The following is a 14250-nucleotide window of genomic DNA, read 5'->3' as shown; positions in this document are numbered from 1 at the left end:
AGGTTGGGACAGCATTCTCAACAGATACAGAAAATAACAGCAAAACCATTTCAAATCTGTGTCCACAACCTTTCTGTCAACATTTGCGTTTCACTGAACCAGTCCTGTAACACTGCTAAAGCTGTTAGTGGTTGTGTCTCCCTTCTTCAATTTGGTCAATATCTCCATCATTCAGCTCCTTGTGTGTTTTACTTCCCTCATTCCTCTTCTTTTTTTTCTCTGTTGGGGACCAGTTAGTCATTAACCAGATATCTGAAGTTATGTGTTCTCCAAATAAATCGGCATAATAATTTGATCTGCCCTGTGATTGACTGGCAACCAGTCCAGGGTGTACCCCGCCTCTTGCCCAATGACAGCTGGGAGAGGCTCCAGCCACCCCCAACCCTAAACAGCAGAACAGAATAGCGGTTAAGAAAATGAATGAATGAATGAATAATCTGATATGATTTGTGTGATCTGATTGTTCATGTTACTACCCTTGCTATTTAGAGCTAATAACCATTGTTAAGGGGTTTTAACCAATAACAACCAGGGATTCAGCATAATTTTATAAAGACGTATTTAACCCCTTGCTGCGTAAATTAATTGAAAATTATATATATATATATATATATATATATATGCATTCTTACCAGTGCTAAACTGAGTGGAGATTTGGAGAATGTAAGTCTAAATATAGCACATACAATAAATATAAATTAGCTATAGGATTCACATAGCTATAACGAGTTTACCCTCTGACCAATATACTGACACATAGTGCATTTGATTTGATCCCTGGTACATGAAGAATATGAATCAATAGGCAGTAGTGGGATGGAAAGGTCACCTCAGCTGCGCCAAGACCTGACAGGGTACAGAGCAAATTCACTATAACAGGCATCAAGGGGTTAAAAACAACTTTTCACTTACATTTAGAACTGAATACACTGACTATGTGAAAACTGCAAGTTATCGTTTCTCGTTGTAATCTCATTTGGGTCTATTATTCCTTTAACCTGGGCTTCACTTAATTTTGTCATCACTTCAGTGCTGGGTCCTGATCCAACCTCTGGAAGAATAGTTACATTCCTTGTATGAGCTTTTCATACTTTGCAGATACCTTGTTGTTATGAGAATAGACACAGAATTTTTCTTCTCTCCCTCTTTTTAATTATTGCAAGAGCTGCTCCAGCAAGCAGCAGATTAGTTCGCTTGAGCGTGAAGAGTCAACTCTTGGGCTGAGAGGAGAGAAAAGTTTGGGTACTGTTAATATAGAGAAAAACTTTGAATTTACTGAGTTTGGTGTTAAGACTTCTTTAAGGGATTTTGTTTTGTTGTTGTTGTTGTGCAAGTCAGTTTTTTGGACACAGATATCTCTTTGCTGATTTTGTTTTTGTAAACATGTACTTATTTCACGACCAAAAAGATCTCTTCCTACCTTTTAACAGTCAAATATACCACATGTGGCAAGCATTTTCTACACACTATGTTCAAACAGGCTGTTTCATCAAAGTGCTGTTACTTGTCTGATTTCAGAAAAGATGAAAGTATTAATATATAAACACTCAAACTCAAAGTTAATGGTCCTGTTTGCTTCTATAGCCCATAAAAGACAAAGCTTTGACAAAATATTGCAGGCACATCCTGCAATCATGGCTGCCTGTGATGATTCAGTCAGTCTTAGTCTTATAGGTGAAGAATACCTAAAACAGCTCTCGTCTTGTGTATTCATGCAAACATTTAAAAAATATACATAATAGTTCACAGCAGTCATTTAACAACTCTTCTGAACCCTAATACGCGATTTTCATGCCTCTGTGTAGAAGTCTTACAATCTGAAGCCTATCAGTTTGAGCCTCACATCAGGCCCATAAATCACAGCACACAGAGATAAACACTTTCTCTGTACTGCTTAAGTCGAGTTAATGTAGTTTACTGAGAGAATTTAAAGCAACAAATAAACATCGGACTGGTACTGGAGTCAAACAGCACTGCAGAGAGCTTACAGTTTTCTAATGAAAATGCATCACCTTATTGCCAAGTTACCCTTTTGTTATGAGAATGGACATGTCCTCTCTTCAGTTTTATGATGTTACTAAAGCCCGTTGGCTTGTTAGTGCAGTTGGCAGGCAGTTGGCCTCCGTAGGCTGAAATGAACAACTTTTAAGCCAAAATAGATTAAAAGTTTAGAAAGTTGTCAAAAATATTGGAAAGTTTAAACATGAGTTTGAGTTCACTGTCAATAAAACAGAAACTTGAATCCACAGCAACAGACTGTGTTAGAGGGTTATAACGAGAGTGTAGCTGTGTGAGTGACTCACCATCATTGGCATAGTGACAGCCTCCCAGTTGGTGTTGGATGCAGGCAGGGGAGAGTCGTACTGTAGGAACAGAGAGCACAGATACTCAATCTTGCATTGAATACCTTACAGAAGAAAAAGAGGCTGGGAGGTGAAAAGAAATTTGTCCCCGATGAAACCTGAATTAAGTTTACCTTTACTGTTGGTTTTTACGATTAGCATGTTCCTACATTTGATCATAGGTGCTTACAACATTCATTGAGTAATGAAAAAATGACCTAGAGCACAAGACAGATTCTTACTGTCCATTGCCTTTGCTATTTTAAAACTACACATATCTTCCTTTTTGAAACCTTTTTCATCAAAGTTCATCTAACATATCCTAGAGCCTGCCTGTCTTACTGATGAACTGTAGGCATGTAAGAAAAAAATCCCATAAGAATTCCCAATGAAGCTGATCACAGTATGTCTTTTCATGTGTGCGAGTGTGTGAGCATCAGACTCCGGTCAAAGCATGTTAAGGGGTTAAAAATTCATCAGGCTGGCATATCTGGCACACACGCTCACATTCTTTGTGTTTCTCATTCACACACACGCACACTCACTGTCTCTGGCATCACCTTCTTTACTACACACATAAAACCTCCCTGGCTATTGAATCCCTCTTCAAGAGTCTTAAATACCATCTCCGGTCAATATGGAGCAGTTAATCTGTCTCAACCACACTTCAAAGACACAGTGCGCTCACTCTGTCTTGGTGTGTGTAATGTAATAGAGTTGACATCAAAGTGTGCCGGTACGCAAAGGTTTTTGTTAACAGAATTCTTGCATGTGGCCTTTGAGTGAATGTACTGACACACCCAAGCCAGCTGTGAATGAGGTCAGAAGGTTTCCTGTAAGTGTGTGTGGTAAATGCATGTTTACAGATTCCTTGTCTCATTTCCTTTTAAGGTGAAGAACATCTGGGCCACTTGATAGGGTTGGAAGAATCTCAAGAGACAAGAATAAGATTATACTTCAGGGATTGAAATCTTCTGAGCGTGAAGAACTTCATCAGAAGCCCAACCAGCTTGGCTTTCTTATTTCCTGTCCACATTGGAATGTGGTACGTTGTTTTAACGCTTTTTTAAAAATTGCCTGCCATTTTGCACGGGTGCAATCATAAAACAAAATGCAAGAGCTTACTGTTGACTGATCAGAAGCTTCCGATCAGGCCTCGATTAGCCTCTGTACACCCGTGCAAGCTGCATGATAAACAGTGGAAATGATGGAGCTGAAGTTTGGCCTGACTTCAAAAACAGTAACACGGCTCAAAAATCAGGTCATAATCGGCCTCAGTGTATTCACAGCCTAAATCACGTATAATCTGCAACAACCTTTGAAGTGAATTGCAACCCATGCTTTACTTTATTTAGCTTATTTAAGTTCTGTGGTGCCAGAAACAGATGAAAATGTATAAACCGTACAGAACTTATTTTTGTAGGACAGTGTGCTTTAATATCACGATCAATTGATTTCTAAGTCACCCAGCTAATCTAAGATTATCTGAGCAAAGTTTATTTACACAGGATACATTTCAAATTCAAAACAAATATGAGTATCTAGATTACAATAGATAAATAAATAAATCTGTAAAAATATTTATTTAAGGTCCCATATTTTACAAAAATCACTTTATTAAGTCTTTTAGTGAAATTTGTGGGTCTTTGGCTTTCCTCCCAGCCCACAAATTGTGATATTTAATGACAAACCTGTACTTAGTAGTGCTTGTGAATGCAAAATCCTGACCTAAAACAAGCTGTTTGGATTTTGGGGATTTGCAGACGTCAGCAAGAAATCTCTCCAGCAGTGGGGAGGAGAATGCCAAAGCTGAAGAGCCATCACTGCTTTGTTTTTGGCTGTAAACAGCCACATAGTTCCATGCACAAGTTCCCCATCTCAGAAGAAGACAAGACTAAGTGGCTAGAGTTCATTTATCAAGGAAACGTTCCAGCTACACTCAATAAAACTGCGCATGTGTGTGCTAGTCACTTCACGGCCGACTGCTTTTCCAACTTTGGACAGTACAACAGAGGGCTAGCAAATAGACTGGTCCTGAATCGAGGCGCATTACCAACCATCCACCAACAAACCTCTGACCCTGGAAATGTGAGTATTTTAAATGCTGTGTGCTGTGGAGTAGATGTAAGAGCTTTTCCTCAGTAGCCCCCCCTGTTTCTGTGTTAGCTTCAGGATGCTAACTTTAGCTGCGGTTAGCCTGTTGTTTTAGGCTGTAATGTTACGATAGATATTTCCTGAAGACATCAATTATCCATATTAAACTGGAGAAAAGGAACATAATATGGGGCATTTAAGAACTTTGCAACAGGCATGGAGAATTTTAAAAAGAAAGACGTATAATCAGATGTCTGCGGTTGGACTGTTAGCATTTGGTACACGCCACATGAACATCAGTCTGTTTGGGGTTGCTAACAAGAGCTAGTTCTTAGATCATTTGTTTTATGATACACCTTCTAGTACAATCTAGGACTGGTACAGCTATGTTCAACAGTGATGGGGAAACACAGTCTTATTTACTGTAGCAGTCCAGCAGAGGGGACACCAGGGGGCTGGCCTCTTTGACCTCCATTTTGTACCGGTGGACACAGGAACAGTTGAAGATTAAGTGTGTGGTGTTTGGTGAGGAAGGCCAGAGCACTTCCTTGTTTGTTTCCTCTCCAGATGCCCAGTTACCTCCTTGAAATGCTGGGACATTTAATTCCGTAGATAAATCAGAAGGCTGGATTTATGCTGTCTCACCTTGTCTGAATTGAAGTTGATTCAATGTTAAGCAGAAAAGCAGAAAAAAGGCTCCTTGGCTTTTGTTATTGATTACTGAGATATTTGGTCTCAGCAGCAGTAGTTTGCACTCAAACCCAGTTAGACTAACTACACCAAAAACTCCAGGACAGAATCACTTGCTAAAATAATTCTGACATAGTAAAAACTTAGATTTTGAGTGTACATGATTGCTGTTGTCTATCACCCTGCACAATCACACTCAGATTGACTTGCTCATGAGTTTGTTTTTTCATTTTCTGTCATCCCTCAGAAAATGCACGAGGCCCTATGTCTGGGAAGCACATACTTGAGTCAGAATGGGTTTCTGGGAACAAACTTGGATCAAATTTCAAGAACATAAGTCTTTCCCTGCAGTACCTGGCTTAGCAGGACTACCCACTCAAAATACAATACTAGCGCTTGTTTGATGTCAGGCAGTATAATCTATATTGGAAACAACTAAAGATCTTTGGGTTCTGAAGTCTGACAAGGCTAGGCTGTGTATTCAAAGAGTGTTTTTTGAATCTTTATAACCAAATAACTCCTTAAATGTTAATCTTATGCAATCAAAAGCACTCATTACTTCATGTAAGCCTGCACTGCAGATGAGGAAGCTCACCCGCTGAAAACAAGATTTACAAAGGGATCAAAGAATGATAATTTTGGAAGAAAAACAGTGACATGAATAATGAGCAAGGTCTCTGTTTGACTGGAGTTTTGCCTGTAGATGCTTGGCTTTTGTTACATTGCAGGAGGATGGAGCTCTACTTTAATATCAGATGTAATGTCATTTTAGGTCACAATCTATTAAAGCTTTCCTAAAGTTGTTTCTCATGCAGGAAGTCATGGAAAACTGTGATATAGTCAGCCTTACTTCACCTCATCTTCACTGTTAACATCCAAATAAATTTCAGTACATTACCACATGATGGCTTCATGCTTCTGCACTGTATAAGAGCATCATTGGCTCAGTTTCTGCCGTTTGGTAATGTCCACTATAATTAGCCGTTACCCTCCATAATGACTGTGCAGAAGAGAACACGGAGAGCATAATTATCAATGATTCCTGGCAGATGCTATGGTTATTACTGACACTGCTTCCTCATCCATATCAATCAATGATTGCTCAGCCACTGATCACTCAGTGGTTAAATTGATTTTCCATCAGAAAAATGCAACAGCTATTTCTCATGTTTTCTGCCATGAGTTGAAATGGTAAAGCTGTCAGGTTTCTGTGGAGTTTCTACACAACTGATCATGCCTGCTCATCTATAAACTGACTACAGCTGGTGTTAAACAGGTTTATCCAAAAGGTTTCAAAAGGTGACAAGTAAATACAGACTTTTCAATGTCTTTATTGAATCAATCTCAAAGACAGGCTTGAAGATGCCAGTTTCCAAAGTTTAATCGTAGCTAACCTCTTTATAGCATCTCATGGCTGTCAAAGTACACAAAGGCACATTAAGTGGCTCTAACCAGAGGAATGAGAACTGCAATAGTAACTCAAACTACTCAGAGGCTTGCTAGAGCCCATAACATAACAACAACCCAAAATGTAATTTAAAAAAATGTAATAAAACCCAAAAGTTAGTAACTGACTCAAAATGTTACAGAAGTGCTGAGCCTGAAATGTAGATAAAAATTGCAATAAAATTCAAAATGTAATAATCCAACCAAATTTCACATCTTTTGGCCCAAATGGATAAACCATAGACTGTAAAAAAAAAAAAAAAAAAAGGACGTCCGCTTGCTTGGCTCGTAGTAAGGTCTCCACAAAAACTGCTCCCCCTGGTGGCTGGCTGCATTATAGGCTAGAAAATCTGTCTTTTCAGCTATTCCAGATGGGCTGTGGTAAAACTTTAAAAAATTGATACTCCTCGTAACAATGTTTCTCAAGTCCGATTGCTGTGGTGATTTGAAGATATCATTTGGCTGTCTTGTATTCAAGTCCTCTTTTTTTCTGAAAAGTTTTATTTTCATTAGTTATATGAGGTTACAAACAAGGCTTTACGTTACGTTTAACGATGATTGACAGCTGCTGTTCTCTTGTATTTTTTTTGAGGATTGTAAAATACGTCAGGAGGTAGAGTCAATACGTGATTAGACTCTCGAAAGGAAAAAAATAATTATTATTTTTGTCACCCAGCTCCACTCAGATTCTCCCAGAATCCCTCGTCTCTACTGTGCAGACTCTGGCTGCAATTGCTGCCAAGGACTGCACCTGTGACGGGGGTATTTTAGCTTCAAAACTGCGATAAATGGCAGAGCCACGCTGTCCACTCTATATACAGTCTATGGTAACAACTTGTTAGATTTTTGGTTTTTAATACATTTTTGGTTTTTATTACATTTGTTACAATTAAATTTCAGGCTCACCACTTTTGTTATATTATTTTAATGTAAACTTATTTTATTACAGTTTAGGTAAGTTCAGGCTCTGGCAAGCTTGAAATGAAATAACTGGTCAATAATGTAGCAAAAGTGCTGAGCCAAAATGTAATTAAAAAAATGTCATAGAACCCAAAATGTTATAACCAACCCAAAATAAAACAAGTTGATATATTTGGGCAAAAATATATTAAATTTTGGGTCAGTTTTTACATTTTGGAGTAACAATCATCAAAGATGTAGACAATATATATTTTAAAATTAAAACTTTTCTTTATATTAGGCATCAACATGTTAGCTGTTGATAGTGGCTTTTTTATGGGGCTTTAAATTGAAAGTCTCTCCAGGTCTTTAGCATTAGCTTGATTTCTTAGACCCAAAGTTTACTGCTTGTACCTAAACTGACTTTGAGATTTGCTGCAGTAGTAATAAAAGTCATTTGGTCTTGTTGCTATTCTCTCTTCTTCCCTTTCACTCCCTCACTTGCACTGTTTCACCTAACCTCATGGTGTTCCTTTTAGTCAGTCAACCTCAGTCCACTTTCACTACCTCTCAAATGCCTCTGTTCCCCTCTGCCTCTCTCAGCTCAGGTTGTTTTAGTCATTAGCTGACACGCTGATACCATCTCAGACACCTGTTCTCTCCTTCCAATGCTGCGTCTCCTCGTTCTCACTCTCTGCATCTTCCCCCCTCCTCCTTCCCTCTCTCTGCCTCCTCTCTTCCTCCCTCTTATCTGTTAGACAGGTCTGGAGAGAACAAATTAGACCTGCTAAATTAAGCTGCACACACAGCTCTGGTCTAGCTGAAGGGAATGTGTGCAAGTGCCTGTTTGTGTCAATGTGTGAAAAATGCAGAGACAAAAAACACACCAAGACACAGGAGTTCTTTAAAAAATAGAGAAAATAGATTATATAAGATGAGCCCCAAGAGGTAGATTTGGTTTAAAATGTACAGAGGGGTGATTATTTGACCAGAGGAGAGAAACACAAAAACAGAGAAAATCAGTGAGAACCTGAAAGAGATTAGAGAGAGAGAAATTAGATTAGAGAGTTATGCATTGAGGTACTTTAACTTTGTTGACAGGATGACTGGCTAAATGTGGCGAGGTTGCTCTCCTCTGGATTTGGTTGAGGTTATTAAAAACAGGTAAAACATGTTAATGTTTGTGAAAGCCCTCTTTGTCATAAAGCTGTTAATTAGTTTTGCCTGTGCCATAAACCTGGGACATCAGGATCTTCATTCATTTTATCTGCGTCCAATAGATACAAATTCAGTCCTTGTGCTTAAAGGTCCCGTATTCTGCTCCTTTTCTGCAGTTTAATATGGATCATTGATGTCTTCATGAAATGGTAGTTACATGTTTTGGTCCAAAAAGCCAATAAATCAAGCACAGCAGCATTGTTTCCAGGCTCTCATAGCCCCTCTGATCTCTCCCCTCTGAACGCTCTGATTTAGTGGGCGTGACCTTCATATGCAAATGAGTCACCACTGATGCCGCCCCGCTCTTCCGTGTCACTGAGAGCGGCGCCACGAGCTCTGAGTGCACAATGTTTAGAATACAGCGAAGCTCGTTTACCGTAACATTACAGGCTAAAACAACGGGCTAACCGCAGCTAAAGTTAGCATCCTGAAGCTAACACAGAGACAGGGGGGACACTGAGGAAAAGTTCTTACATCTGCTCCACAGCACACAGCATTTAAAATACTCACATTTCCAGGGTCTGAGGTTTGTTGGTGGATGGTTGGTAATGGGCCTGGATTCAGGACCAGTCTATACACTAGCCCTCTGTTTTACTGTCCAAAGTTGGTAAAGCAGTTGGCCAGTCACATGTGTGACTAGCACACATGTATGTTTTTACTGAGTGTAGCTGGCACGTTTCCTTGATAAATGAACTCTAGCCACTTAGTCTTGTCTTCTGCCGAGATGGGAAGCTTGTGGGAGTGGGCGGGGAGGAGGTTTCATTTTAGGTCAGGATTTTGCATTCACATGCATTACTAAGTACAGGTTTTGTCATTAAATATCACATTTTGTGGGCTGGGAGGAAAGCCAAAGACCAACAATTTTCACGAAAAAACGTAATAAAGTGATTATTGCATAATATGGGACCTCTGAGAAAACCTAAAGAAACTGATAAGGTGCTCAACTACGTTGGCCGTACAGTAGATCTCACGCACAGAGACACACAGAAAAGCAGAACGTCAAGTGTCCTTTCTGAAGTTCAATAAAACTTTGCAACTAGCTTTAACATTTTAATTCTTTTAACACACTAACCCAGCTAACTCGTCATCAGTAATACTAAAATAAATAACACTCACAAGATCGTTTATCAGTTTTACAAGATGAGCTAACTGTGGGGATTTTACACATTTACATTGCCATTTAAAGCATTTTTCAGTGGCTATTACACACATCTTTTTAAATACTCACGCCTGTACACAAGCAACTCAGACCTTTTTTAACAGTTTAATTTTTAAGGCTAAAGTCCTAATCTTAAATTTTTACTTCAACAGACCCTGTTATTTCATAAAGAACCCCCACATTTAATGCTAATGATGATGCTGGTGTTGAAATCTGCTTCAATATTGTCACCTTCTGAAAAATAATTGCTCAAGTCTTTTTTGATGAAATATATATACATTTTTTGCCTAAAACAACTCTGTATGACATATGACTCAGTTTTTGTGTTTTGAGAAAAACTTGAAAAAATTATCGACGCCAGATGATTTAATTGCTTGTAAGAAGGCCACAATACACACCCTGTGCACTGCCTGTCTGTACTTTGCTCCATTCAGACATGGAGCTGTTTATTTTGCACTTACTCATTTTGATCTCCCATGTCTAGACCCTTTCTCGTGTGGTACTTATGACGAAAACATCTGCTAAAAGAGCTGTAACATTCTCTCATTAATGCCACAAAAGCACAGCCAATTGGTAAACGGCATAAAGAACAACAGAGCTGCTGCTTACAAGAAACTCAGAGAGTGGTGTGAAAGAAGGAGCAGGACAAGACAACTGTTTGTAAAGAAAAAAGATCAACGACAGGAAAGTGTTAGCCATTTGTCTTCTGGGAGAAACACAAGTTAAAGTTAAAGTTCTTTGTATGTGTTGTAAAGCTTCTGAGTTAAACTTTCGGTTTGCAAAGCTCTGCCCTGTGGACAGAAAGATGGTGATGTTTCTTTTTTTCTCTGAACAGTTCAAACAGTTTACTCATTGTGAATACCTGCCAGATAAAAAGTGACAAAAACGGTGCTTAATGTAACAACATTCATCTGATACCTTCCTTAAGGCAGTGGTGATTGGCACATAGAATAACTCTGTAGAAGTAGGCAGTCGATTTGTTCCGATCTTATTTGCTTATTAGTTACACTGCAGTATTTACTTTAATATCAGGTTGCTTCATAACTTAAGCTTTAAACCAATGGCCAAATCAGCTGGGTTCAGTTGGATCACAAGTATTTATTTCTTAGTGAGATCATATCCATTACATGATTATTATGGTGATTGTTCATTTGAATTTATTAATCTCCAAGAATTCAGCTCAGCTCAGCTGTCGAATTGACAGAAACCTAATGTTTTTTTTAATGGTTGAAGGCTGTTACCGTGTTATAGTACTTACTACTATTATGCACATTTCTCTCAATATAAGGATAAAATTAATTTGACATTTCGCTCTGTACACAAGACTGGGTGTCGTGACCTTCTGAACTGTTTTAATTTTCTCTTGAGGACTAAGAAAAAACAGAATAAAAGCAGCGTTTTCTACTGTCAGAAACAAAAGCAATCTTTCTGCTTAGATTTCAGTGTGATAAAATGAGCCTTGGTTGATGCTTTGTAAGAGCTTTTAGTACAAACTGTAATGAGAGCAGTGTACATATTTTCACAGTGGCTGTAAAGTCATGTGTAAGAAAACAAAGAGATTCACACAAACACAGCATCTCTCTCTCTCTGTCCTGCCCTTAACCCCGTCTGTGCTCTAACCACTTTTTTTGTCTTCTTGTTCTCAGACACAAAGCAAAGCCTCTTGTTCAACTGTGTGTCTGTGACACTGTGTCTCTTCCCCTTTTTCTCTTCTGCACTCATGAAAGATCAATCCATGGGACATGTTTAAACGCTCTCTGTCTCTCTGCAGCTCTTCCTTTTCCCTTATGATTATAGGGTGGGAGAACATCTTAGAATCAGAGTCTCTCACTTTCTTCTTTCCCCTCCCTGACAGAATGACAAAGCTAATCTTCTTATCTGTTCCTTTGACAGCCTTTAAGAGACCCTTTTCTCATCCTTTATCCTCCCCTCATCCCCCAAAAGTCTGTCTCTCCTCTGCTGTCGAGTGGTTGTGTGAGAAAAGAAAAGTTAGCTAATATATTTTGGCATTTTACCATCAGTGTTGCAAGATCCCACTTCTCATCCATCTTCGATCTTTTTCCATCTTTTCCTCTGTTTTTATCACTCCATCCCTCACTTTTATGGCCAAGTGGAGGTACAAGAGTGAAGAAGCATTTTATCTAACCCAGTGTTACAGAAAAATAACAAACACCTTGAGCCACTTCTTTAAAAACGTCATGAACTTGTGTATTTGTTGGAGTGAAGTGCTCACCAGCAGTGAATAGTAGACTTTGAATCCTGGCTTTGCAACAAAGTAGTCATCAGACTTGAAGGTGACTCTAAGCGTGTTGGTTTTGGAGTTTAGACTGGGCGGAGCCTTCTGCCCACACCAGCGACCCCAAATTATAGTGCTGGTCTCCGATTGGTCCTCTACCTCCACAAAGTCATACCTGGAGAGAGAAGGAGAGGAGGATACAGACTGAGGACTTTTACTGTTTCAAGAAAATAGAAAAAGCTTGAATTTGTCATAAATGGATGGATGTTTTTGTGCCTCTCCTCATGAGTGAAAGGTGGATCTTATTTTTGCAGCTCTTTATGTATTTTAACCAAAATATTTCAATAATAAGAGAAAAGTGTTAACAGCCTGCTGTAAACAATCCCAACAACACATTCAGAGTAAGGGAGAAGTTTTCATATCACTCTGTGGTAAGAAGATATTAAAAGTCACAATGACCTGACTGAAAGGTAGGGATGGGAATCAAAAACTGGCTCCTGTTGAGAATCAATAAGATATGTTTTAATCCATCGATATCCTTAGCCTTTGTGCTTAACGATTCCCTTATCAGTTCTTTACATTGTGCCGGAGCCGCCGGGCCTTACGTCAACTAGCTTAGCAGTTGGATAACATTTCCCAAGAAAACTCTGATTCAGGATTTTCAGCTTGAAGTTTTACTGAAGAACTGACTTCATATAGAAATGTACATTACTCTCTCTCAGGAGATTCATAATAAATTCATTTGAAATGGTATAAATCACCTTATTTACCAAAACAACAAAAAAGCACAAGCTTGATGCTAACATATATGAGAAACTGCATTGATATGCTAGCAGTTAGCACACATCAGTATGACTTCAGCTTCAGAATAGAATTTCAACTTTCGTCACAGAAACATATCACATCAACTCTTTGTAAAAAATACTGAGAATTTCAAATGTCAAAAGCTAACAGGCAGTTGAAAGGCTCATGGCTGACTTCATAACTACGGAAAGCTTCCAAACAACTTAAATCATTGCTATAACCACTTTGAGACACTAGATGGCCTACTTTAATTATTAATATATTACAACACAGTACATCAACATCACATTGTGTGCAATTTTTACCTGTTTCTGTATAATTATGCTCAGAAATATCCAGACTAAGGGATAGATTACATTTTATTTACTTACTGTATAAACTCAATTAAATGTTGTTGACACAGAAAACCTGTAAAGCTACTTTTTGTACCAAGAAAATTCACAATAGAAATTGATTAAGCAATCGATAATGAATCAGATCGATAAGCAGAATCGATAAGGGCATCTGTACTCTCTACTGAAAGGTGGGCATGTTGAAGCAGCAAGTGATGAGGCTCAAAGCCTGCCTAAACTCCACCACTTTGCGTGTAGGTCGACCAAAGTTAGGTTGAGTTCAGCATTTTTAATATTGCTCCCAGTGGTAAAAGGCTTCAAAACTCTGCATCAGAAACAGATAGCTGACTTTAATCAGTCGAAGTCCATGCGTCACAAAGTCTACGGTTCTGATATGACTAATAAGTTAAAAGACTGAAACTTCATCAATGAACTGCATTATAAAAATAACTACTCTACCAAATCAGTCATTAATCCTGTCCTTGTACTTCACAGGTACTCTCGATTAAGAGTAATGTGATGACTTCAATGTTTTTTTTCAGTGCCTAAGTCCAATATCATCAATAAAACAAATTCAAACAAAAGTACCAGCATACACACAAAGCCAATGTGAAAATAAACGGTGCAAAGTTACTTTGTCCTTCTCCCTGCCTCCTTCCAAATCCTTTCTCCCCATCTCCTCCCTTGTCTTCTCCCAATTGTCTTTTCAGCCAAGTGCTTGCAAAGACGGCTGAGTTGCATTTAAGGATTAAAAAGTCTATTTTCTCTCCTGAACCTTCAAGGACAAACTTTTTATACTTCTTGCCAAAGAAGTAAACTTCAACTATCAATCTCTCTCAAAGTGATTCCACCCCCTAAACATTTTATATAATGCTCTTACATATCCTTTAAATCACAGGAAATTGTTGGTGTATTAATATGCATACATTGAGGAAATCTTTTTCCCCTTCATAAGGCTGCTTTTGTGTTTTCTTACAACTTGGGACTTATACTCGGCAAACTTTTCTTCACGTCTTTGAGACTCCAAAC

The 14250-nt window shown here is 38.6% G+C and overlaps 1 protein-coding gene across 1 annotated transcript in view; it reads right to left on the bottom strand.

Moving 5' to 3' along the window:
- pdgfd (platelet derived growth factor d) overlaps positions 1-14250 on the bottom strand; it is a 70219-nt gene that overhangs the window by 18828 nt on the left and 37141 nt on the right. Inside the window, exons 3-4 of the mRNA XM_074678801.1 lie at positions 12083-12260; positions 2304-2363 (exon numbers count right to left, since the gene is read on the bottom strand). Of these exons, the coding sequence (XP_074534902.1) occupies positions 2304-2363; positions 12083-12260 (238 nt within the window). The remainder of the gene's footprint in view (positions 1-2303; positions 2364-12082; positions 12261-14250) is intronic.

This window comes from Halichoeres trimaculatus, unplaced genomic scaffold (assembly GCF_033239565.1).
Source record: "Halichoeres trimaculatus isolate MK-OKI-2021-1 unplaced genomic scaffold, fHalTri1.1 fHalTri1_scaffold_9, whole genome shotgun sequence".
NCBI lineage: Eukaryota > Metazoa > Chordata > Actinopteri > Labriformes > Labridae > Halichoeres > Halichoeres trimaculatus.
Note: the sequence above shows the minus strand (reverse complement) of the source record. Positions and strands in the feature narration are given on the sequence as shown.